Raw genomic sequence first — 27775 nt, 5'->3', positions numbered from 1 at the left:
ATCTTATAAAAGAAAGCCATTGAATGGGTACCAACAAAGAAAGCACTTTATTTACTTGTTTTGAAAAACGAGCTCTAACCTAGAGACCAATTCTAGACCTCAGATTCCAAAACAAATCCATTTGTACACAACACTTTAAGATGACAACACTCTACAGAGTAATACCGCTCTTAAAGAAGGGGGTTATATGGCCACCTTAGTTCTAAAGGATGCTTATCTACACATACCTATGAACCAAAAACACAAAAAATACCTCAGATTTGTTTGCTATTCGCCCTTAAGGGTCTTCACGAAATGCCTTGAAGCGGTAGCAGCACACCTAAGTAGACAACAAATCCATGTCCATCCACATTTCGGCGATTGGCTAGTAAAGGCACAATCAAAAGAAAAATACCACAAGGATAGTCAAACAGTAATCACCACGCCACAACACCTGGGTTACCCCCTAAAGCACAATAAATCATCTCTGGAACAGGAAAAGGCGTTTCTGGGAGCAATCCTAAACTCAATAACCGCACAAGCACACCCTGTCCTAAGGAAAGCAAAGGCGATAACAGAACAAATTCACCTCTGCCAGAGGGGTCTGCCCTGACATGGAGGACTGTCATGTAACTGATGGGCATGATGGCATCATGCATACCAATCGTAACACATGTGAGATTCCACATGTCACATCCAGGAATGGATCTGCAACAAATTGTCACAAGCCAGCGGGAGTTAGGAGGATCTAGTGGTAGTCACAGCAAAAGTACAAAGGGAGATACAGTGGTGGAAATCAAAAAACATGACCTTAGGGAGACCATTCCAAACGCCATCTCCAATGTTGACCATTACAATGGATCCATCCCACAAAGGTTGGGGAGCACAAAGGTAACCCGAAAATACGGGGACAGTGGTCAGCATAGATCGGCTGAAGCACGTCAATTGCCTGTAAATAAAGACCATTTTTGTATCCTTGGGGTTTTCCAGTTGCACACAACTGGTCAAACCATACTAATTCAAATGGACAACACAACATCCATGCAACAAACAGGGAGGCACAAAGTTGTTCACCCTGAGCAAAGTAGCCCAAGAAGTAAGGAAATGGTCAATGGCAAGAAAGATCATACTTCAAACAGTCCACCTATCAGGAAAGCAAAACACAGAGGTGAATAGACTTAGCAGACAGGAAAGCAGCTCTCACGAATGGGAACTAAATAAGGAATACTGGAGAAGATTTTCAAGACCTGGTGCAGACCAACAATATACTTGTTTCCAACTGCAAAAAAAGCAAAATGCCAACACTTGGCCTCCAGGATTCCACATCACCAGTCAGAAGGAAATGCCCTGTCAATAAATAGGTCAGGAAAATTTGTGTACGCTTCTTTTCCACCAATTCCCCTGACAACGAAGGTGCTGGAGAAAACCCGACAACCAGGGGAGAGACTCGTACACATTGCCCCTCAATGTGCCAGACAAACCCGGTACTCAGACCTACTAGGGATGTCCTGGGGACAAATCACAATCAAAGCAGAACAAAATGGGCTAACAATGCAAGAGGGGAAAGTGTACCACCCGGACCCAGCAAATCTCAGCCTAGTGGCCTGGCTCCTGGATATCTAGAAATCGGGCATCTACATCTGCTGCCCAGAATAATGGAAAACCTTAGAGAGGCACTGAAAGCAAGCGTAGGGAAATGTTACACTGCAAAATGGAGCAGATACATTCACTGGTGCACAGGTAACAGAAATATGGAGACTAGGACAAAACAGGAAACTGTATTGACGTACCTCACACATCTGTTAGATACCAGGTTAACCTATGCTTCATTAAAGGTTTACCTGGAAGCGATAGTAGCCTACAGAAGGGGCACTTTATATAACAGCCCTTTCACATCACTAGTGGTGAAAAGTTTCTTAATGGGAACTAAACGGGTTGCACCACCAAAGATCAGTACTAGCACCATTATGGAACTTAAACTGTGCTATTCCAGTTAATGGCAGACCCGTTTGAACCTATGCACAAGACGGATCTCAAATCACTCGCACTCTACAGCATTTCTAATCGCATCATGATGCAGAGTGAGCGAGCTGCAAGCGCTAATACAGGAACCATACCTACAAATTCACAAAGACAAGGTGGTTCTCAGAACTAACCCACAGTTTCTGCCAAAGTGGTGACCCACTTTCATGTCAACTAAAGCATACAACGACCAACTTTCTTCAAAGAGCCTAAGACACAGATGCCCTTCTTGCATCCAACAAATGTTTGATGCAAGATGAGCTTTAGTTTACTGTCTGCAAGAAACAACAGAGTTTCGTAAAGAAAACCAGTTGATTCTCCTTCGCCAGGGCAACCCAGGGTTCCCCAGTAACTAAAGGAACAATCTAGAAATGGATAGGGGACACAATACAGACTTGCTATTCCAGGGCGGAGTTGACACTTCCCACATGCTCCAAAGCCCACTCAACTAGGAAAAAGGGTGCAACACAGACGTTCCTAACCAACATAACCATGGACGCATTCTGCGCTGCAGCGACATGGGTATCACCACACACCTGTGCGAAACATTCTGTGGACATTCAGATGAAAATGAAAGCACCGGTGTGACAGAAGGCCCTTTAACACCCTTTTGCTAACACTTTCTCATTTCATCCCAACCAACACCAGAGGAAGGGATACCGCCATATAATCTAAACCGCAGCATGTGAATTCAGAAAAGGATTTATGCTGCAAAACATAATGGTTACTTACCAGTAGGAGTAGTTTTGCAGCTTATAGGGTTTTCTGGATTCATATGTGACTCACCTACCACCCCAGAAATGTGAGGTAATGCAAAGTGGTGGGGAAGAGCAAAGAAGAGGAAGTACACCAGAAAGGGTAAAAAGTGTCCCAAGATGGCGAGTATGCACAGAAGGTTCCGGGGTACTGTTTGACGTCTCACATAGATGGACATGCACATACAGGAGACAATACTAGACCTTACCACTAGATGGTGGAATAATGCACTGCATAGAAATCCAGAAAACTCTTCAATCTGCAAAACTACTCCTTCTGGTAAGTAACCATTTTGTTGTCCGCCGGTTTCCCCAATATTATACCTGCTTAATGATGGTGGTGGGGTCCAAATTAGTTGGTATTTGAGATTTGATGACACCCTTCAAACTGTCAAAGAGCGCTCCAAGAGTTATAGGGAGTAGTGTACTCAGTTTCTCCAGGATGGGTGAGCATGTGCAGCTGGGCTTAGGTCGAAGCATCCTCTTCTGCCCTCTTGATTAGTTTATTTAGGTCTGCTATTTTTCCATCAATGCTGGCTGTAAAATATAGCCAGTGTGCTTAGTAAATTAATGTGCATGTCCATTTTTGGCTGAACGGTTATTAATTGGGTCTACAGTTAGTTGGAAGGTTCTCAGTAGAGACGGCCAAATGCCGCTTTGTTGCAGGTCTTCTTGTACTTTCATTCGGTCCTGCTCGTTCTCAGATGCTTGTGGATGATTTTTGTCATGGAAAGACTTAAACCGATTTAGAACTCTGCTGGCTGCTATATGTAATGGCACAAGCCCACATCTCTCCTGCCTTGAAGGTCTTACATTGGTTACTAGTTGCAAGAAGATCCACATTCAAGCTTCTCTGTATCACCCACAGAGTGATCAGGGCTGTTCTTCAACATGAAAAATATCACCAAATGCATTCAACAAAGGATCCTTTGCTCTAGATTAGCACCTCGCCTTGAAATCCCACCATACAAGAAAAAAACATAGGTGGCACATCCTTCTCTGTTCAAGCAGCCAAACTAAGGAACTGTTTACCCCCAAACATAAGATCTACGGATAACTATCTTATCTTCATAACACTGCTCAACTGCTCAAGGGTTGGCTCTTCCCCACATAACCACCTGTGTATATAACAATTTGGATTTGATGTATGTATCAAGATATGTGTATTACTTTGTATAAATGTGTATACTAATTATGTGTATAAATATATAGATATTCTCGAAGTCTGCTTAACAAGTGTACATATTACCTATGGTTATATTATTCGGTTTAACTTGTATATAGGTCACTGCATAACTAAGTAAATATTTATCATAACTATTCATCTACAATCGCTTCACTATTGAATTATTAAAAGGAAACAAAATAAATAAAACCACATAAATTAGCTTAAAGTACACTAACACATGAATGTTTGAGCTTAATAAATACAGCTTACATCTATATATATATATATATATATACCTTCCTTGTACATATATACCTTCCATGTACTTATGTATCTTTATATGTATTACTCTACTCCTAATTCATTTCCAGTGCACTAGCCTTTTTCTCACCCTATACCTCTCTCAATATATTCTCTACTTGTATACCTTCCATCTACTTATGTATCTTCATATGTATTACTTTACTCCTAATTCAGAATCTCAAATGCACTACCCTATATCTCATCTTATACTTACCTCAATATATTCTTTACCTCCAATCTGACTCATCCTAAACTACATTGTACTACTATGATCCCCAAAGTAACCGTTTCTAGACTCTTCCCTCCTCTACTGCTCCTTGCGTCATCTGAAGCCTTTTACTATTGAGATCTCCCAAAGAAGCCTTTCTAAACCCTTCTCTCATTTATCCCTCCTAGATTCATCGGATACCTCATCTTTATCCCTAACCCTCTTCTAAGACTCTTCCCCCCATTCCTCCTTTACTCCTCCCTAACCTTCTACTGCTATGGTCTCCAAATAAACACTTTCTAGACCCTTCCCTCTTCTATCCCTCCACTATCCTTTAAAATCCAACTAACAAACTCACCTGTCCACTGCTCAAATTAATGTCATATTTCTCTATACTAATTCACTTCGAATCCTTTTTGGGTTCCGGAGTAGCGTAGTCTCCAAAAAGCGATTCAACGCCTGGTCAGGGATAGAAAGCGCTACATAAATGCAATTACAATGATAAAGTTGTATCTTCTGAAATGTACTGTAGCAAATTCCTTTTTTGATACACAGTAACGGATGTACGACATTACAACGCATGCTTTTACCACGCATGCTTTTACATCGCGAGTTTTACAACGCATACCATTACAACGCATAGTGCTTTGGGGCGCTGGATAGTGAATTATTTAATTTACTATTCCAACTCCAGTCCCCGTGGATAGTAGGGAAGGTGTTGGATAGTAAATTAAATATATTCCCTATCCTAGAGCGACCCCCAGCGCAATGCGTTATAATGGTTTGCGTTGTAAAAGTTGCGATGTAAAAGCATTGCGTGGTAAAAGTTGCGTTGTAAGTGATGTTTCCCCACAGTAACATAATTTATTTAGTGGTCTCTGTGGTTGGTCTGTGGCTGGATGAGAGTGCCTTAAAATTAAGAGTATGCAATAATAAAGTTCTGCTGGTGGTGCTGTGCAAAGGTAACAACCTCCGCATTTTGTGAAGTTTCAGTTTGTAAAACGTTTATAGGCAAACGTTTGCACAGATAATATTTTGCAAGTGTTTTCCATTGTACCGAGCAGTTCTCTCACTAAAAGCAGGGTTTCGTTCTTCAGACTTTGTAAAATTCAAGAAGTTTGCACATCTAGGTTTAAAAAGCTTAACAAAATTGCATTTAATTTATTTTGATTATTTGATATCTTGGAACTAGGAGAAATAAATTCAATTAAAAAGAAAGGGAGGCAAGTTACCAGAGCAGAAGTATTTTCAAGTTCCCTTGGAACTCTTTAGGCATGCATTCAAGCTATTTGGGAGCATTTCAAAGCTTCGGACCAGATATTGTAAAAGACCTGCTTATGGCCCGCTTGAAGTAGGGGGCCATGAGAAAATTATTTTCAGGTCTGGAATGTATGGGCCCACTTGTCTAAGCAGAAACCCACGCCCAATCTGTTAAAGCGCTCAGGGCCAGATGTACTAAGAACTGGTCGCAATTTGCAAGCAGTATTTTTGCGACCAGCGTGTAATTTACGAACCACGAACCGCCCTATATACTAATAGGTCTCATTGCAAATTACTGATTCCAAGTGGGTCACAGTTTGACGTATCCTTTTCAATCCAAATAACAGTGTAACATGTCGACCACTCAAATTAATTTCATATTTCACTATACTAATTCACCACTAATCCTTTATGGGTTCCATAGTAGTGTGCTACTCGCTGAAAAAGTGCTTTGATGCCTCATCAGGGGTAGTAAACGCTATGTAAATGCAATTACAAAATTACAATACCTCTAACCCTGGGTGTAGGACTACGCTTGTGGAGCTTGGGTAGTTTGCGCAGCTACGAGAATTGCATGTAGCACGGTGTAAAAACGCGCAGCGGACATTTTTTGCTTGCTCGCCGTCCTCAAGTCAAGTTGGCGACCGCGAGAGAGCAAAATAACATCCCGGCGACACTTTTTCCTCATTCGCAATCAGCAACATCAAGTTGCCGATCGCGAGCGTGGAAAATAAACCTCCCGGCGAGATTTTCAACACAGGGAGGTCAGGTTTCTCATTGCGAGTGATCACGTATGCTCGCGACGCAAAACTACCAGTCCGCGTTGAGAAAGCTGTCGCGCGAGTACAAATCTACTCGAGCGGCAGAAAACGGCTGCTTGTACTGTGCAAGATGCGGTTTGCAATGATTGCACAGTGCAGACAAGCATCCGGCACTGTGCAATCAGTGCAAACAGCATTTTCCCTACCGCAGTTCGCGTAGCTTGCGAAGTGCACTTCGCGCAGCTTGCAAAGTGCACTTTGCGCGGCTACGCGTCGCGCTACTATGCGTACTACTGCCAGGGTTAAATACCGCATTGATATTAATGAGGTAGGTTGCAAATTGCGAACCGGTAGGAATGGCATCCATCACAGATATGATGATGGGTTGCTGGAGTCAGCAGACCACCATGTTTGTGTTTGCTTTTGAATAAAGGATTTTTTTTGTGTGTTTTGATGCTACTTGTTTTGCTATACTTGCTTTCCTATGCATGTAAAAAAAAGTGTAAGTTTCAGTTTTTCAAAGTGGGCAGTGCATACTCAAAGAGGTAGAGGTCCCTCTTATTTCATCTAAATATAACGTATTGTACGGGACAATCCCCCTTTAGAAGCAGCGGGGGTCAAACCCAAGCAGTGAAAGCAAGAGTGCCGACATGCTGTGCAGGCTAGAAAGTAAAATGTAAGCAACCGGGAAATGACAGTGCCTGCGTCACGAGCTGACAGTAAGAGAGGAGACAGACTTCTCTGTAAACACACCGCCATTGAGTTTCTGCTTGCTAGGGCCTGCCAAGCGTTGCACGCTTTGTGGTGGACTATTTGATTGCTTTTCAAATGGTTTCTTGCCGATGTTTAAAAAAAAATAGTATGCACAAGTGAACTTATGATGATGAAATAAAAATACCAATTAAAACAGGCAGACACCACTGGCCTATTTCTGAGCAACAGAACCCCCTATGCAGGCATTTTGATGTATAAGAAACCATGTGCAATTGGTTAATTCGAAATTCCACCCAATTTATCTGCTGACTGTCCGACTCTGTTTGGAATGCTGAAAGTTCCTCTCCTTGTTTCGTTGACAACAGCGCCACCTAGGGTGGGACTGCAGATCCCATGCATTATATGTAGGCTTTGAACATTTTTTTTAATTGTCCTGTGAAATTTATATCGAGATTTTATCAAAATAAAGGCCTATAAATTCATAGAGGACACTTTTTTGGTGGTCATAAAGGTAACTTGTTTTATGCAGCACGTGTGGCATATTTTGTCAAGTAAAAGCGCTCGGATGCACAGCAAAGAGTCCATAATACCAAAGTAATGCCCATTTCAAGCCTGTAAAGCATTTGTTTTTCTTTTGTAAGCTAGCTGCTAACCTTTATCTTGTTTGTTGACATTTCAGACCGAAAATCCATATTTTTCAACAGCCACAATGTATCGAAGCCAGAATCCTCTTCAGTGTTAACAGCGGTAAGTACTCCACCAAAATGTTTTGGTCTAAAGTAATTAAGTAATGTAAATAACTAAGACCTGGCCCTAGAGTTACATGTCCCCACACCAGCGCATTGTGAGCACCTTGACTTGAGTATTTACTGTAATTTGGACGTGTGAAGGGCACATGTAGACACTGAGATCCCCCCAAAATATGTTGTCCTTCTAAACCTCGATTTTCTCCATGCAGTTTTAGTGTGTCATTTCCACATTGCCTGATTCAACCCCAACATCTTTCCTCTGCCTTTGGTTCACCCCTGTTCACTGCATTTATTTTTTATTTTTCTGATCCACAACCCTGCATGCTCTGCCCACCATGCTCGCCCTGGTGTCGTAACCCTTGGTTTTCTTGTGCAGTCTCTTTAATTACCTGGCTCCCAGCACCCCAAGAGATACTTCCCTCTGGCAAGAAAGATCATTATTTTGAACACATTTAATTGCATTCATATTATCGTAACACTATGTAACTGGGACTGTCAGCGCTGCTTACCAAGAAACTACAACTGATTCAACATTTTGCTGCAAGGTTATCCAGTGGTGCCTTTCGCACTTTTCACTTTTCCCCAGTCTTGGCTCCATTGCAGTGGTTGCTGGTAAAAGAAAGCAATTGTTTAAATCTTTGTCTGGTCTATAAGGTGATTGATTAACCCAAGAGCTCCCCCCTTTGGTCCCATTTCAGGTAGTATTTTCCCAGTTGCTCCCTGAGATCAGCGTCCTACCTGGCTCGCGCCTACTCCTGACTCTTCTTGTCTCGAGAGGTGAAAGCCCGTAGAATGTTAGGGAGTTTTGTATGGAGAGGGAGATGGTTGGTTGGGTAGTTGATCCGGGCCAGCCAAGAGAAGGTTTCGCTCTTACCTGTGTCTTGAAATAAATCTTCTAATCTCCCATGACCGACATCTAAGTGGTTTCATTCACTACAATCAGCTTCTCGCTCCCACCGGTTCGCCGAACAACCATTGGCTGACGTGGTCCTGCCATCGTAGCTGCTTAGAATTGGATCTTGCTTCTGGTTTCTCTCAAGGCTGAGCCAGACCTGAGACTCGGAAGGTGCCTGAAGAAATGACTTTTTTCCAGGTGTTTAACAATGATTTTCAGCAAGTGATGCATGGGCCCATCCTTGATATGGTTTTAGCGCCAAAATACCTCAGTGTTATGATAGTTGCGTTCTGCAATAAAAGAAAACATAAACATGAAGAATGACCACTCTTTGAGACGTACACCCCAGGGGTTCTGCTCTTGACCCATGCTTATGTCTTGTGCTCGGAGGCTGCTTTATTGTGGGCTTTTTAGGTCTCGCCTGGCGTTAGCAGCGCTGCCCTTGCCATGCAAGGGCTTTTGTAATCGATTCAAGATGTGCATACCTACGGAGGGACAAAAAAATGCACACGCATGTGGTCAGCCCAACGCCATCTTTGTTTACTTTAATTAGCATACGGGTGGACAAAATGTGCATGCGTATGGACAAGAGATGTGCACAGGCGCACGCATGGCGGCATGCTTTCGCTTTCCCTCCGTCCCGAGTTTGCACATTAAAATAATGACTTATTTTAAAATGTTGAAGTTGAATAAAAAAAAACTAAAAGCTTTTAAAACGTGAAACATACTGCATGCTGCCAGGAGACGGTATCCCTACAAGATTCTGTTTCCAGGCTATTCTACTGTGTTAACCAACAGCACATATTGTCACTTACTTTCAGACCACTACCAGACAAAAAAGATCGAATCTTATTTTTAATAAACAGCGAAACAAAAAACTAGACATATTTTTAACACTCACACTGCAATCTTGCAGAAGACATCCGGTTTAAAATGAACCACAATGGTAAATGCCTGATATTCGTGTTTGAAACAGTTCCTGCATCAACAGATTTAACTGGCGCACAGCTTCGACAACAAAGAAGCAAAAGATTGTCTTTTGACGGATTTTATCATCTTAACTCTAAGTGGGGGGTGAGGGGGGGTTTGAATCAAGTACATATGTGGAGAAAGTTATTAAGACTTACTTCAGCATGGGTATGATTTGGAAGAGGAAGCACAGTATCCAAATTGTGGTCATAATAAAAATAATTTACATTTGTGACTGCTTTTGATTCATGGTGCTCGCCCTCCAATCACCTACCATGAACCGTCTACTTTACGGGCACATTTTACCCCTAACATACCTTCAAGAGACGTGTAAGGTACAGCTAATCCGCCCCAGCGCCCCATCTTGGGAAGAGCTGGCACCAATTACAGGCTGAAAAGACTGATTAATCTGTCTTGCTCGGCCCTTGCCTCAGAGATCTATAGCAGGGGTGCTCGCTCCTGATGTAGATGGCCTTTCAGGCAAGCTCAGTATTTCTGCAGATGGTGATGCACTAACATGAACTGTGATCGCCTGTATGTATACGATTAGCAGCTGGTGACTTACTGGTCATCAACTCCTTCCAATAAACCACATGCAAGGCATCTATTAGTGTGCTCGGCATGTTTACGCCAGTTGTGCCAGCCTCAAGTTTCAATCACATGTCTGCCAAAGCCCACACCTACACTCTGGAGAGCAGAGGGCATATTATCGCATGGGTCACATGGGGGAAGGCGGGAGGAGGGGGTGGGGGGGCGGAGTAAGATATTGCAACTTGAAAGAAAGGCGGTTCCATCGTAAGTGACTTAGAAACAAAGCATTTTTTTAAAATTCAGAAATCACAGAAGAATATAGAATCTTGACATAACCGATTAGAGATTTGCTGGAAACAGATGATGGAAATCAGAGCCAGTAATAGAAAGACAAAAATGTAACTGGTAAAAAGAGTGACATTTTGCACCGGGGACCCACCAACCAGTATTGATTAAGATGGTGTACAGTCTCCTTATAGGAAGTCAGGAGAATTTATGAGCAGCTCACTTAAAGAGCCATCACTTCTTAGTTTGGAATGGAAGATTCATTTGTTTTTATTAAAATCATGTTATGCTTTATTGATCTGACCTTTTTAATCTTATGGCATCCATAATGATAGTGGCTGTCTTTTAGAACCCCGAAAAATGTTTGCTAAAACCGACTTAGTAGTTCCCAACGAGTCCAGAAGAAGCAGTGGAAATCTGCAAATTCTAATAAGAAATTTCACTTCTGATCAATGTAACTATAACAATACAAATACCTTAAATGTCTAGAAGAGTTAACACAATCACTGAAGTTACAAAACAGTTACACTCTCGTAAAGCAGATAACAGCAGCATACCTAAATATACAGAACAACCCCTAGTGCTTCTTAAGGGTAGTTAAAAGATTCTCTTTGCCTCCCAGACTCCCTTCTTGCCACTGGCTTGGTTCCAGTACCGGAAGGGACCACTTAATGTTTGCCTACCTAGCACATGGCAGAAGTTGTTATATGCTCCGAATACAGGCGCACAATCCTACGAGTCATTTTGACCCATATCCGGATTCATACTGCCTTATGCATATGTGAGTCGAACAGCTCTACCACACACCTCCTCCCCTCTCGCCCAGCCGAGAGACTCATGGGTGACCAGTCTTAGTGCGCTTATGTTCACACAAGCGATCATGAAGGAAAGAGCTGCAGCTCCTCAGCCACAAACCGATACACAGATAACTCTTAACACATACTTTAAGGTTGCCCACCATACATACTTTTATTTACAATTTCCCCCATTTAATCCGAAGGGTTAAATTATCACGTGACACTGTGTAACACAAAATGTAATAAAACTGTAATCATTTCTCTCCCCTAAACAGTTTGTAACATAACAGTTCTATTATTTTCAAAATATGTTTATTGGTTTTCATGAAGAAACAAATAGGCCACTTGGGCACGTGAGTAACATTATGAATGACATGTTGTTACATCAGTATAAGGTTAAGAGCATAGAACATACAGCTTACATAAAGTAAAGATTACCATGGTCGGATAGTGCATCAGTCTCAAAATAAAACAAGCATTGAAAATGCAATAGGTCTCGCCTTCGATTAAGTTAAAGCCATTTGCTTTGCTAATGGTATTGTATAGCAAAGCAAATGGCTTTAACTTAATCAAAGGCAAAACCTATTGTATTTTCAATGCTTGTTAGTATCGCAAACGAGACCTGGGGGCTTAACGAGCATGAGGAAACCAAGTAAAGCTGCTTGCCGGGCAGGACTAGGTGGGTGATAGGAAGCCTGGCCTCGGGTGTTCTAGGGGCGGATCCGGGACATGCCTCAAGCGTTGCAGGAACAGTGAAGGTGAAGGGGCGAGCGTCTCTGCAGGGTGCGTGCTGCCTGAAAGATATGTAAATGTGTGATTTAGATCAAGCTGCACATATAAAGGAGCAGCAGAGTGCAGCTGCCTGGGAGGCACATTTGTGCACACTGAGAAAGCACAGCTCACAGACACAGCACCACCCCGACCGCACTTGGGAGGGAACAGGGTACTGCCAGCAGCGCTGGATTTGGGTGTCTGCCCCTCCCCCACCACTTGCCAGGTGAGGGGTAACAGTATAGCGCCTCTGAAGGCTGCAGCCAAGGAAGGGTGTGTGGCCTCCATAGGTATATACAAACCGCTGAAGCCCTCTGCCTCCTCGTAGTACAACTGGGCACCCCGCCTCCTGGCATACCACAAGCATTCCATATCACTGCCCACTATCCCCTAGCATTCTGCAACATCCCAGCCACCCTCCCCGTTACCTCACACTACCTACTCCTGGCACCTTACATGCTCGCCTTCTCGTAGCTCACAGACCCCGGTAACACCATCCTCCTGCTGACTTACCACCTTCTGCTGGCAACTTGCACAATCCTACTGCTTCCTGGCACACTAAAGCAGCTGGCCCCTGCTTTCTCCCAGCATACCCATACACAGTCAACCTCCTGGCAGCTCACAAAATTGCTTTACCACCACCTCATCCTGGCACCTCACACAGCACCACCTGGCTTCAGCGCAGCCCCCCCCAAACCCAAACCTATGCATTCGCTGCCTCGCCACCCCATAAACCCCCCTTTCGCTATCTTATTGTATCACCATCAACATCCATTCCCACAGCACTTCCTGTCACCTCTTCACTGTTTCCCTCTCTGCTTCATAATACCCTGAACAATCGCCGCTTCCTAGAACTTAGCATATTCTCTATAACCCCCCAACATGTCTTCTAAATTAATAAGCTCCATGAATGCCACAGCGTCCTGGCAAGCCACGGTCTCCTGAAGCAGCAGTGGACACCACACCTTCTCTTGATAGCTTTCATAGCCTGCACCACCTCGTTCTCCTTGCACACCTTTACTTCTTTCAATCTAGCGTACCACAAACTGTCAATTGATACCGCCTTGCACCACATGTTATGAGAATTTGTTTAGCGCGCTTATCACCCAAGCAGTGTTCAGGTGCTGACGTAGATGAGTAGGGTGTTAAGACTCAAAGTTGAATAGCCAGGTCTTCAGTTTCTTGCGGAACTCGAGTAGGGATGGGAGGTCCTGATGTGTGGAAGGTCATTCCAGAATTTGGTGGCGATGTAGGAGAAGGAGTGTTCTTCTGATCAGCTCCTCCGGATGTAGGTACAAACTGCCTTTTTAGGTTTAATGTACATCACAGGAAAACATGGCTGTTATTGTCACAAAGGAAGGACACTATTGTCTTTGAATTGCTGCATCTTACCCGCATAATTTAACAACGTAGAGATGACCCAAATTGATACAAAATAGCAATGAACAACTATAGTATAGACCTACCATCCCTTAATAGAAGTTCTCTTCCTTTTAGCCCCTTGCATGCGCGCGTTGGCCAACGGCCGTCAAGAGCCCTACCTCGCTAGTGCTGCGCATGTCCGTTGGCCTTCGCGACCCTGCCCACTCTTCAGAACTCCAGCACCACGGCGGAATATGCGCTGCGGTAATGGAGTTAAGGGAATGTGAACTAGGCGTGCTCAGGCAAAAATACATCACTCAATTTACAAAAGAGCCAATGTTGCAAATGGGTTGACCAGTTTCCCCACACTTTTGCTGTGATATGCAAAAGCAAATGTGAATGGCAGTAAAATAGACCAGGAAATGAAGAGGGGTGACCCAAAGCCCCACTTGTATGATTTTTTTTTAAACTTTTGTATAGAAACAAATACTTTACTATTGTGTTTGTTCAAAGAAATGATGCAAAAATGTGAAAGTTTATAAAAAGTACTTCCAGAAAAGAATTAACATGTCCAATTAGCAAAGTGTTTGTTAATAGCGTAATTGGGTCTTAATGTCAGCAATACAAGTATTTGCGCGAATCCCTACTTTTGCTGTTATGCTTACAATGAGGTCCATTTCAGGAATGTAAACATCCCACCATTCAGCCTGAAATTCCCTCAGTGGGTGCAATGCTTTAAATCCCTTGTGTATGTACGTCTCTGTGAAAGAGGGTGTGACTGGGAACCAATAGATGACTTTGAATACTTTATTTCCTAGCTTGATAAAGTGGAAGGTGTCTTTGAGCGGCCAAGCGATGATGTAATTCGTGGGATCTCCAAGGCGCTGCGGCAGGCACTGGGTGTTTCCCTCTTTGGCATTGACGTCATCATCAATAACCAGACTGGTCAGCATGCGGTCATCGACATCAATGCATTCCCAGGTACAGTAGCGGAGTTAAATCAGTTCTTCAGTTCACATTTGCCTCCAATCAGGCAATGACTTCCACATACGAGTGCAGGAAATTTTCGAAAATCTCCTCAGTGCCTTCATTAAAATGGTTGGAGTAAGCTTGACTTTATGGTGGACTTTTGTGCCCATTTCTTTCTTCAGAGTCCTTGGCATGTACTTCTTGAGTTACTGTTAGAGCCTAGAATGTAAAACACTTCTCCCACCTGAATACCAGTACAGAACTCCTTTCTGACCTTTGACTTAGTATATTGCACCTGGTCCTCATTGTGGGAAGATCCTGTTTGAGTTTTTTGAGCTCTCGTTCTGGATGTGTTACTTCACACCTACACAGATTTATTTTCTATTGTTCAAACATGACAGCAGCAGAAGCTTTTTCTTTTAGTATGAAAAATATGCATGATCAAGGTGTGGTTGATTTGTGCAAGAGTGCAGAAGACATTTTGAGCCTCCTGTGCAAAGTCTTTTGCAATCACAAACCCTGCAAATGGTAAAATTACAGGGGTTGCAACCGCAAAAGGGCATTTCCTTATGTACAAAAGCCATTTTACAAGTTGGAAAATAATGTTTGTAGCATATGTGGCTGTAGATACACATGCTGTGCAAACTCCTGCTATCTAGTGTTGGGCTCAGACATTTGTAAACTGTTTTTCTTCAAAGAAGTGTTTGAAGTCATGAGGTATGGTATGACTATTCCCTTAGTTGGCAGTGTGCATGGGCATTGACTCCATTGTTAAATTATTTGTCTCCGCCATCGGGTTCGAACGTGTACTTATGCCACGAGCAGGTGCTTACTGGGTGAGTAACGTTCTCCTTCTGACTCACAAAAGGTCTTTATTGACCCTTTCTGCATCTTGCATACGAGGGTGGAGTCCCCCTCCTATTTCCAATTTGGAAAGGAACTGATTAATGGTTTACGACTGCATAACGGTCTAAAACCATTGAGAAGTTATTGATCCCCGAGTTGGTGTTGTAAGTGATTTGCAAGGGGAAATGGGTCAGTTTGTCGTCCGTTCCCCTTTGAGAATTGTGTTGTCATCCGCCAGGGGGAGCAGAAGACAGTGGACACTGAAAGTGTTGTGTTTTAATAGGGGAAAGCAATACTCTTCCTTTAATGAACATGGGCTGCAAAAAAAAAATGGTTTTCAGTTTTGAAATGCAATCATAGAGATTGTGGATGGATGTCCTTTTAGGCCACCATCCCTGTGATTGCAACCAAGCACGGGGGGCTCACAATTTGTGATGTGCTTAAGGAAACAATAATGAATATTAACTAGACAAATCTTTCTGTGATCACCTATTAATCAATATTTTTGTGATCCAACCTTTTAGTGCATAGGTCGGTTCGCAGAATACTATTCAATTACGCAAAAACTTTGTGTGCAATATTCAGCTACTTTTTGTTAGTGGAATAATAGTACACAAGACCCTTTTTTTCCTCCGCACAGGCAATGTTTCTCCCTCAGGAGAACGTCTTATCCTTGCGACATATTGGAGAGTTTTCCTCCCTTATCCACTATAGAAGCATTAGATAAATGTTCAAGTTTGTATGATTATTTTTATATATTTGTTTGTCGCATTTGTATGGCGAAACCTAGCCAAAAGACAGTTGAGCGCTATACACATATTTATTGTAAGGAATAAAGTACTTTAGCATAAAACTGTAAGTGGAAGCCTTTAAAAGTTCCATAAATGTTAAGACTGAGGGCACATCTCACTCACCTCTGATGCCATTTTGCTGTCAATCTGGGAAAGGCAATAGGTTTTAAGGCACACAGTTTACAAAGCACATACTTAACAAGACCAAGCTCTATAACGCTTCAAAATAATGAACTATACTTAACAAGGAAGCAGCAGATTAATTTAACCACACCATTGTAACTATGCACATTATTAACCTTAATTCAAAATTCATTCAACCCACACCATTGTCATTAGCTTGAACGTTCTTGCTGCTTGTTTGAATTTACAACTGTACTAGCTTACCCTCGGGAAGTGTACAGAATGTTGTTTGATATTTCCTGCAAATGAAGAGTAGGGTTATATGTGTGAGTTTTTTGCTGAGTCGTAACTGCTGCAGCAATTCCGCGGCGGTTTAGCGGAGGGGGTGGGTCCGCGTCGGCCAACGGTCGTGCGCAGCACTACGGACGAAGTGCTCGCGACGGCCGTTGGCCAACGAACGCAGCGAAGGGGTTAAATCTGGCTCTGCTAGTGACCCATGTACCCCCCAAAACCTTACAATTCGCTTTGGAACCTATTGCTAAATCTCTGCAGAAGGTGTTTAATACTGCTATCTGTGGTGTTTACTACTGCCAGGAAGGAAGCAGTTGTCAGCCCGCTTCTCAAGAAACCGAACGTGGAACCCGACAACATTAAAATTCTCCGCCGCATCTCTCTGCTGCGATGTTCTTGTCCCTTCTCTGAATGAATTTCGGGCTTGTCATAGCATAAAGAGACCCTCATTGTGGAGGTTGATAGTATTCGCTGTCTGGTCGATCAGGACTGAGCAGCTATCTTGATACTACTTGCTCTGTCTGCAGCATTTGATCCATGTTCGCCTGTACGGATGGTGCAACGTCTGCAGCAAGAGGGGTAAGCGGGACTACCTTGCAGATTCACCCCTCTTTTTTGACCAAAAGGGTACGTACAGTCCACTGTGGTGGCTTTGAGGCAGAGGCGTTTAGCCTTCCATGTGGCGTGCCCACTGGCTTGTCCTTGAACCCCACTCTATTCAATCTGTACGTGGCTCCTTTGGCTAAATTGGTGCACTCATTTCGGTTTCATGCACTGTCTTATGCTCCCGATACTCAAATTATCTTCTCCCTCTCTAACAACCTGACCTCAGTGGCGGAGAAGTTCAACCAGTGCATGTCTAGCATTAGCAGCTGAATGAGAGACAACTCTTTGAAGCTGAATGCAGAGAAGATTGCAGTTTATTAGTCTGCAGTCTAATGGTGTCCTGGCTATGAGTGTGCGAAGAACCACCAGAGATGGTGAGCTTGATTGCAAGAACAGGGCCTAGTAAATAATGCATCTGATTTTTAAGTTAGAATAGGCTGCCTATGAAGTTCCATCAGGATGTGGGTGATATGATAATATTTCTTCAGGCCCTGGGCGAGATTTTCTGAGGCATGTAAGATGCCCCTAAGTTATGCCCGTATTGAGTCTGGGAGGCCATGAAATAGGGCATTACCACCATCTTGATGCAGGAGTGACAAATGGCTTATTGGATTGCTGAAGTGTCTTACTACTGAGGCTTACAACTGACTTACAGCACTTGGAACCGTAAGGAAGGACGCCCTCACTCTGAAAATGTACTCTAGACTATGTAGATTGTGGAAATATTCTATACAAATGTGTGTAACAGAAGACATTTCTAACCTTTGCTTCATCACTCTGAAGTAGCCTGAAGGTAATACACTGCCATTTGTATAGTTGCAAAAAATTGATAAACCTTGATTACGACTTATGTATTTAGGTAGATACTTCTTTTTTTTAAAGATTTCAGCCTCTAAATAAGCTTTTGTGGTCACTTATTTTCAGAATTGCTCACGGGCGTAGAACCATTTCTATTCCCCTAGGTTACAGTCCCCTTGCCTGGGCTGGAAACCTGACACTATTGTCTGAGACTGAAAATGAATACACCTTTCATGACTAATCATTCAGTGTGTTCTTAAAAGTGGCCAGTTAGGTAGAATGCCAAATGCATAACTGCTGCCATATCTAACAATTCTTTGCCTATAGACTGTAATTCTAGGAAAGCAAGAGACACACAGATGATGGACAGCATGCAGAGCAAATCAAATATTCACCCCCAGTACAGAGACTGGGTTAAATCCATCGTTCTTTTGCTCACCATGCCACTCCAATTGAGATCCAGCCATATGCAAATCAGTCTTGACCCTGTGCCTCATGGGAACAGTCTAACCCGAACTGCCAAGCCAGGTCATCCCTGGAACGGTATCAAGCATCCTGGGACCGGTTTCGGGTATCACCCCTTCTCAGCCAGGCTAGCTTAAATTCAGTGGCACAATGAGCCTGATACCCACATCTGGGCATACCTGGCGCACTTAGGGCGAGAAAGCAAAAGACAGATGATGGACGGAATGCAGAGCAAATCAAACATTCACCCCCAGTCAAGGAATCTGGGTTAAATCCACAGTAGTTTTTCTCACCACGCCACCCCATTTTAGACCCAGCCATATGTAAATCAGTCTTGTACCTGTGCCTCATGGGAACAGTCTAGCCCGAACTGCCAAGCCAGGTCATCCCTGGACCGGAAACAAGCAGCCTGGGACCGGTTTCGGGTAGCACTCCATATCATGTAATTCTAGGAAAGGCATTTTGGCACTGAGGCAAAACCTTAAGTGATATTCCATGATCAAGGGTTTGGAGCAACTCCTTCTGGGTCATACTGAAGAAGAGATAAGTGCCAAAAACACGATATTGAAGGCAACCACCATTTGTTTTGGTTTTGATTCCTTTTTTTGCAGTGACTTAAACTCTAAAATTGTCCTATATTCTAGAAGCTAAATGCTCGCAATGCAATGAGGAAATTGCTTTGTTCAATTTTTACTCCCCTCTTCCAAAAACTCAATAACGAGTTTAAAATAAAAAATGCACAAAATATTTTATAACATATTTTTATTTTCAAGTCTGAATGAAGAGACTGTATTTCCCCACAAAAGCATTGAGTTTTAGCCAAGTGCATAATCTAGATCCCTATACCCTGCTTTTACCAGGCGTGAAGCATTTACTGGGTAAAAATAATGCCCTACAATGTTATTGATAAGTTGCAACTACATTTGGATTCTTAAGGGTCATTCTATATGAAAGTTAATCTTGAAGTAATAAAATGAATTGTTTACACTACTTGTCCATTAGATGAGCATGGAAAGTCGTTTAGAGTTATTTAATATTCAAGAGATAATCACAACATTTGGTAATGGACACAGTAGTAGCAGGTGGCCTATTTTTGTAAACCATTAAATGAGTACCACATTTTAGCAAATCTCCACAGAATTGAGATATGCAGTACTGATTTCAATTTACAGATTGTGAAAGAGCACCCAAGATAAACACATTATGAAGTGTTACGTAAACGATGTTGAATGCAAATGTAGATATTCTACACTTATTGTAAGCAGGCTACATTTCAGATGGGAGTAGATACATTCAGGGGTGTGGAATTTAATAAAATATCTACTCATCCTTGAGGCAGGTTGCTTCATAAATCTACTTGTCCTGTAACAAAATCCACTTACCCCTTTGGTGCCACGTAGTGCAGCAACAAATTATGGCAGTAGTCATTATATAAGAGCTCTGATATAACCTCTCCGATTATGCCAGGGCTTATATCATAGTCATGTATGAATTCTTGCAATCCCCTTATGTTGCCACGTTACCGAAGATCTACATGCTGGGGCTGAAGGTAGTGGTAAGCAATAGTTCCAGGGTTAGAATGCCCTTTTGAGTCTGTGCAAACCTACTAACCTTCATGTTTTAAGGGTTTTCAACAACTCTTCTCTAATCTTCTCCTATACCGAGAAATGTTAGAGATTTACTCCTGACAATAGCAGACGTAAACCTTCTTCCAGAGTTGGGGAAAAAGTTGGTTGGAGGGAAAGTGAACTTGCAAACACTCACATATTTGCATTAGCAAATCTACACATGCATATTTGCTCATGCTAGAATGCAGTTCAAAAATATTTTCTAGGAGTACTATTTCTTGTCCTACTACTGTAAATTCTTGGGAATTCACGAAAGCGGTATAGCTGTACTTAATGCAAGGACATATACCATAGGTGCACTGTTGAGACTTTCTTTAACAATTGAGTCCCTAATTTGGTCTGGCATTGACCGTGACCTTTTGTTTTTATTATAATTCTGTCTCTCTCTCTGTATCGGCTGGCTTCACTGTGAGTGGCAGCATTCTGCTCTTTCACAAGGAGCATATCTGCACACAAAGTAGTTTTGTTTAGTGCCAGTAACTACAGTGGCAGTGTGTGCTTTTTGAGACCAATGTTTGTTATAATGGTGAGGGTACGGTAGCTCCCACACCAATAAGGTTCTATAAAAACCCATGCCAAAACAAGTCACACAGTGGCAAATCTAAAGAGCTGACCTCTAATTTGAGACCCACTGGCTTTGCCAGTGCTTGTTTGTTTTTGTTTCACATAATCTTATTGAAACTCGTTACACTGATTTTCCATTATGAATGTTTTTGGGAAATACTAGCATTCTTCTACACATGTTACTAAATGATGCTGCAGAGAAATGGAACCTGAAATTTTACAGTAGTTTATCAAAATGTTTTTTCCTGCTTACATTTTTTGTGACCATTTTATTTTGACAGCAAAGAATCATCAATCTTACATTCAAGCTTCTGCAAATATTTGCATCAAATTTGAGAGCATTCTGGGAGCATTATAGAGAGCCTTATATTGCTAAACTTTGAAAACGTGTGTACACATTTTTATACAGTCGGAGCTTTCAACATTTGCTTAGAGCGCTCACCCTAATAATAAAGACTTTCAAATAATTAATTATAAATGCAAGTTTGAACAGCATTAACATATGTGCAAAAACATTACCTTAATTGCAGACCATGCCATTCCCTGATCCACTATGTGGTACTACAAATTGGCAGCCAAAGGGTTTGTGCTGCAGGGGTTGGGCCTACTTGACCCAAGGACAAAATACTCATGAAAACTTGTTGCCCTTGACCCCAAACAATATGTCCTGAGTGTCCGGCTGTAGGAATCCCACATCCTTGTACATTGTTTTTTTTTATGACATGAAGGCTTAGGGCCCCTTTCTCCTGTAAAGGTCTTCTGTGTGAATTTTATTTGAATGTGATCATTAAAGCGTTCACACCTACTTTAGAACTAATGATGATGGGTAATGGTTAGTCCAGAACAGATCGAGAAACTGTTTAATCTTGTATACTAAAACAGTAGCCAGGTAGACCATTCTCTGCAGCTGATGAAAACCAAATACACCTCGTTTGAAGGTTTAGGCGAACTGCTAAAAATTCAGATATTGAAATGCTATCCCAGCCAATTTCTCATTATAATATACCAGACAAAACACTGGACTGCACCACAAATGAATGAAGTGGACAACAATTCCTCAGACACAGATTGTCCATCTGAGCCCTTCAACTGATTATTATTTACCTATTTCACCAAAAGAAAACCACCAATATGTTCACTGATGGCACACAGCTTCCATGTTAACCCAATGACATCTCACTGCCTCTCAAATGAATCCCAGAACCTGGGACCTCCATGTGAGTTGCACCTACAAATCCACCCAAAGGATAACACACCACAAGGTCGACCTAAGATCACTATTTCATGGGAACCTCGTGACAGTCAATAATATTGATTGTCCTGAGACGTCGAGGTATTGATTATCTTCACAATCCATCAAGAACTACAGAGGTAAACTGTGCCCTAATAAATTGTAGATGTTAAAGGACATCTTCCCTATCCCCTTTGTTACAAAGCAGACACCTTAACCTCTTTAATCTCACTGACACTATAAGCCTCCATCTGAACCCCTAATGGGCACATTGCTACTAAAAGATACAACTTACTATGTAAACACCAATCTTCAAACACAGGATGAAGGGCTAGCAATAGTCTACAAAGAGCAGCTTAGTTGCAGCCGTATTAAGAATAACTAAAACTCAAACACTTTTGCACTCACTCCCTGTGGAGCAACCGTTATGTAATAAATGTGATGTTTTATTCTGCTATATGGATTATAAATGAGTCTTTGATACATAAATAATATACTTTGTATAATTCAGCATTGAGTGTGATTCATTAATTCATTCATTTATCCTTGTTCTTCGTTCTCCTACATTGCAAATTAATTGGTGCATTTTGTGTCAATTACGTACCAGTTGGACCATACTGTTCCAGTACCATAAGTAAATGCACAGGCACAAAATATGCAAACTACTACAGTTAATTGAAGGAAGCACCCATCTGAAGACACACTATACAATTTAAGATACTGGCCCCCTGCCAGTTTACCCTTACATAGAACCACTTTGTGAACTCCTACAGAAACATGGTTTCTCCTTTCGCCAGTATGCTGATAACCAGATACACATAAACTGTAAAACCACCTAAATAATAGAAATACAATCCATGACGTTAGGCATTTTCTCCTTGTATCCCATTTGAAAAACTTAGTCCAAGCTAAGGTAATATATTTAGGACTGAAAAGACAAAGGTTTTACGTACTGACTTCCCTAAGTTCTGTCTTGCACCACCAAAGGCAGTCCTCTATTCTGCTTCCTGCCTTATTTCCAGAACAGGAATGATCTGTCAGATTATCCATTGCAGTTATCATTGAACCTCTAGAGGCACTAAGCACATTCAAGACTGACTGTATCCCTTACTCATCCGTAAACATGATTACATTCCGAAATGCCTGGCACTACAAAACTGACCGGGGAAGCGAACATACAGCTCGGTATTCCCAAAAACCAAGAAAAACTCCATAATAAAGCTCGTTTTTCCAGGCTGTATCTCAAAAATATGGTTCTTCCATGCAACAAAGATTTACTTGGCCTCCTCCTTCATGTTGTTCTAGAACACCCTTAAAGTCACTTAATAGCTCTCTTCTAATAGTAAGAATTGGAGAAAACTATGTGTCAATATCCAGTTTGACAAGTTTGATTTGCACGACAAACTCCAAGGTTTCTCACCACCTGCTTGATCTCTCTCTTACTGTGTTTACATTACCAATCTGCTAAATATGTTTTCTTCCAATATATGAAACGCTGTGGTACCCTGTAAGATTGCCTTACATAAAAACTCGAGAACTAAATCTACACTTTGAACGAACAGGCATCTGCTATGGAAATGCCTAAGCAATGATACGACAGAGGGAGGAAAGCGAAGAAGTGAACATGCTATAATAGCATGTTTTATTTAATGCAATTTATATTAACATGATGTTCATTAGGCTCTGTGCAATTTGTAGAAGATGTCATTTTTATGGAAAGAAAATACAAAATATTTGTGTATTTAAAAGTATAAAACGTATTTTAGAAGTTTAAAACCCCAATTTCTTTCAAGTTATTAGGAACTTGAAGAAAGACAGAATTGTTAATGGTTTTATGATGTATTAAATAGATTGACATAGTTGTAGTTATTGTTGGGGATGTTAAAAACGTTTCTTAGTATTTATTGTTGTTTCTGTTGAAAGAATACTGCAACTTTAGAGACGAACTAGGTTTCGCAAAATCATTTGTTGCAAATCTAGTGGACAAAAATATTGTTTGTGCAGTTGTTTGTCACAATTCACTAAGTTGATATTTTAGCACTTCTCTATTGAGCACTCCGTGCTAATGATTTGCATTGCTCTTCCAGGTTACGAAGGTGTTCCCGAGTTCTTCACGGATCTTCTGAACCACATCACCACAGTTCTTCAGGGCCAAGTAGCAGAGGTGAACGGTGGCAAGCTGCTGGCGGAGCAGACGAGTGGCAATGCTAGCGTGGTTGGGGATCGGACATGCCCTGCCCCTGGGGGCTGCGGCAGCATGGTCGGCAAGGAAGCCTGGATTGTGGAAAGTGAGACCAATGGCTCAGTGAAGCTGCCTCACCACCAGAGACTGGGATGCAACTCTGCAGTCTCGCCAAGCTTTCAGCAGCACTGTGTGTCAACAATGGCAGCCAAGGCATCCTCACAATAACCAATGAATGCAAAGAAAAGCAAACTAGAGCAGGGACGTGGGCGGGAGAGAGCAGGTGTAATCATGACCACGAAATCGGAGTGGGTGGTGACAATACAATAACAAAATTCCAAATGATTGTTTTATTTTCTACCTGATTGATTGTTAACAATGGAGAGAAACAATTTTGAGCTAACAATGGAAAATGGATGCACGGCACAGTGGATTCCAGTTGGAAGACGTTTACACATGGTTGTGTTATGAACACTATAGACTTCGGTAGGGTGGGTCCGTTTTGTTTCACCATAATCCGTACATGAACCCTGTTTTATTAATTTGACCAGAGTGGATTTTAGCAGATCTGGTCAAGATCACATTCAAGAATGTTATTTGTCCTATGACTTGCCTTTTCCTCATCTCTTCTAATTTGTTGCACCTTCCCTGTGACATTTATAGCCAATTATGCGATTAACAATAATATGCAGACTGCACTTGTTTTTTTTTTTTTGGTTCTAGGTTTTTTGGGACAACACCACTATTGCTTACCTTATCTTGTAGGATCAGATAATGAACCCCAAAAAGCGATAGGCTACTTACCCTTTTTTCCCCTCAAACCCCTTGCAACGCCCAATTTCCTTCGCTTTTTGTTCCAAGTCTTAATGTGTATGGGGACCATAACTGCTAACATGACCAAAAAGATGAGGATGATGGGTGAGTGGATTTAGTCAGTTTAGAGTTCTTTTTCCTGATACATTTCGAGAGGCTGTAGTCGATAGCTGTAAAGTCTTCCCAGTATTTTTTTAGATTAAATTCAATGGAACCACATGCTTTTTAGAAGTTATTTAGAGTTGGTGTCAAGTTGATGTTCACCTTAGCATTTCGCCGACCAATATTAACAAGAGTACTCGTAATCTCTCTGTTATGCTGGTTGTTAGCAGGACCAATCACGATGCAGTGTTCGATTAAAATTAAAAGCAGAAATGTTCGTAACCGTTCTGTTCTGTACAGACCATAAGCACTGAATGTAGGCCTCTGGCCCAGTAGGTTTCTGTACGTTTTTGGCTGTCTGGGGGGAACCTCTTCACATCCAATGAGACCGCCCCATCCTCCATGACACAGTTACTTTAGCATATTCACCGTATGTCCTAACACTTGCAAAGCCTTGATAGTCTCCTTCAATATCTGTACGGATGGAAGTAGGCCTTTACCTATGGGATGATGTGCAATATAGAGGTAGTTAACTGATGGTCCAGCTATATTTAGAGTTTTTAAATTGAAATCTAAAGTTACTTTGTGTTCCCATATTATGTTTGGGGCACAATATACTCTGGTTCTTGGAAGGACATTCCATATGGAACTGACCTCATAACATGTGATACGAATGACTCCAACAGGGAGTTTCAGCGTTGGCTTTTGGCTCACCACAGCTAACCAGCAAATGGAGTGCAAACACATAGTTATTACCCTGTTTGTCGAACAGTGATTCAAAGGGACGTTCGACATTTTATTGCATTCTTAACTTTAAAATGTACCACCTATGCCTCCTGTCTCAGTAACACGAACATATTTATTGGGTAGCTTCAGAGGAGTCCCTCCATGCTGCTTAGGCACTCTGCAACAGATTTTATTAGTATCAGAACTAAAGGACCGCATAATGTATCACCTTAAGATATTCTTTATTACTTGATTCCCTGTCTTCATCCACACAAATTCTTTTGCTTACCAGCTGATGACTTAATGAATGTCTGTTATGGTGGTCACTGGCCTGAATCCTGGTCTCCTGTTCTTCTAACGTTGATAGACCTAATAGTAAGATGAGTGGTTGCTGAGATTCTGATCTCGTGAAGATTGATGGCAGAGTAAAAGATGGTACTTAAAATGTACGCTCCCACCCTCCTCTAGTATCCCTTTTTCAAGATGATCAGTCAAGTCACATCCGGGAGTGTTTGTGTATCTGGTGTAACTCATTCATACCGTTTATTGACAAGACTGTCTGCTTGGAGCAAACATTGTCAATATACTCTTGCTTTTTGACAACCCCCAGAGAGATCGTGTCCCCTGTGGGCAAGTTGTCAGTATCTAAAGTACATGTATTAGGAGGCTAACCAGCTCACGTCTAGTGAATCCTACAGACTTTGAAACAGACATCCTTTCATATGGCCAATGTTTTGTGCATTGTTTTGACTCCATAGTCAATACGTGGATCATCACATAGGTGTCCTTTTTTGCAGTGCGTGCTTTGCAGTGCGTGCTTTGCAGTGTGGTTGGGTTTTTTTCCTACCCAACTACCATCACCCTACTTGCCCTAACACGGTCAAGTTCGAGCTGCCCTGCAAGTCAGTAGCATCCCACCCAGGAGGCCTGCAGTAAGGCAGAAAGAGCTGTTATATAGTTAAGAGAATCATTCCTATCTTCCCCAGATTATACCTGGGAAAGTGCCTGGAAGCGGAGAGTGAGTGTTTTACATTACCCATTGTTACAAACCTGCTGTTTTGTCCTTTGTTGAGGGGGCGAAGTCGAGGGCTGGGATGGTGGATTGTGTGGAGAAGGGACGGTAAGAACCTCTAAGAAGACATATAGCCCTTGGTATGTTCGGATGGCCAAAAACAGTGTTACTTAAGCCTGTTTTATTGAACTTGTAATTAATATGCTGTCCAGATCACTTCAACGTTCTCCACTTCTCAGATATATTGAGCACTTTTTTCCTCTGCAGAAGTCAATCCTGTATTCCAAAGTATTTGCACAATGCTGTCGCGAAGCAGAAGATGAGCGAGTACTTGCTTCCATTTTAGTGTCTAATACTGCTTTGATGAGTGTTATAACCTCCTATTAAATGAATTGGTTTTCCGGTTTCTCACTATGTAATTTAACACATGATATTTGTATATATTTATAAATACATGTAACTGTTCTTTCTAAGGGTGTAGAATATATTTCTTGTCTATTTCTGTTTAATTAAATCTAGTTGTTTAGCGGCTGAAGCCCGCCGGAGTCTCGTGGAGACTTTTAAGTAGAAGGCAGAGAACTGTCCATAATAAAATATCAACCTTTTAAAAACCTCACCTACGTAATTACACATACTTTGGTTCAAATAAATGCTTAATGTTTCTACTGCATTAATAAGTTATTTCTGCCACACCAATCGTTTGCTTGTTTTTTGTGTGAAATGGCATGTAATGCTTAAAACAATATATGTCCTAACGAGTGGAGAATTAATTAAATAAAATGCTTGTTGTTTTTTGGGATGACCCTCCCTCAGGAAACCACTCCACCATCTTCCTTTGAAGCTTTGCCTGCAGTTCTTAACACGTGTAAAAGTGGAGTGTATTAACAGGTGCAACAGAATCCATTGTTGAATCCACACCAGTTGACCAGATGGAAACTCAGCTTGACTAGCAAAAGGAGCTGGCCTCAGCTGTTGAGCATCTTAAACTTCGGTTTGTATTGGTTTACTAGATGTCGATCAGCTGGACTCCAGAGGTACCGGAACACAACCACCTCCTCCATTTTGCTGGGAAAATCTAACACAAATGCACTGTTGACCA

The 27775-nt window shown here is 41.9% G+C and overlaps 1 protein-coding gene across 3 annotated transcripts in view; it reads left to right on the top strand.

Annotated features, from left to right (window-relative positions):
* ITPK1 (inositol-tetrakisphosphate 1-kinase) overlaps positions 1-27346 on the top strand; it is a 603720-nt gene extending 576374 nt beyond the window's left edge. For all 3 annotated transcript variants that reach the window (XM_078660084.1, XM_078660082.1, XM_078660083.1), the window contains 3 exons: positions 7850-7917; positions 14348-14510; positions 23929-27346. In XM_078660084.1, the coding sequence (XP_078516210.1) occupies positions 7850-7917; positions 14348-14510; positions 23929-24251 (554 nt within the window). In that variant the 3' untranslated portion in view covers positions 24252-27346. The remainder of the gene's footprint in view (positions 1-7849; positions 7918-14347; positions 14511-23928) is intronic.
* Positions 27347-27775: the final 429 nt, after the last annotated feature.

The sequence above is a fragment of the Lissotriton helveticus genome, chromosome 9 (assembly GCF_964261635.1).
Source record: "Lissotriton helveticus chromosome 9, aLisHel1.1, whole genome shotgun sequence".
NCBI lineage: Eukaryota > Metazoa > Chordata > Amphibia > Caudata > Salamandridae > Lissotriton > Lissotriton helveticus.
Note: the sequence above shows the minus strand (reverse complement) of the source record. Positions and strands in the feature narration are given on the sequence as shown.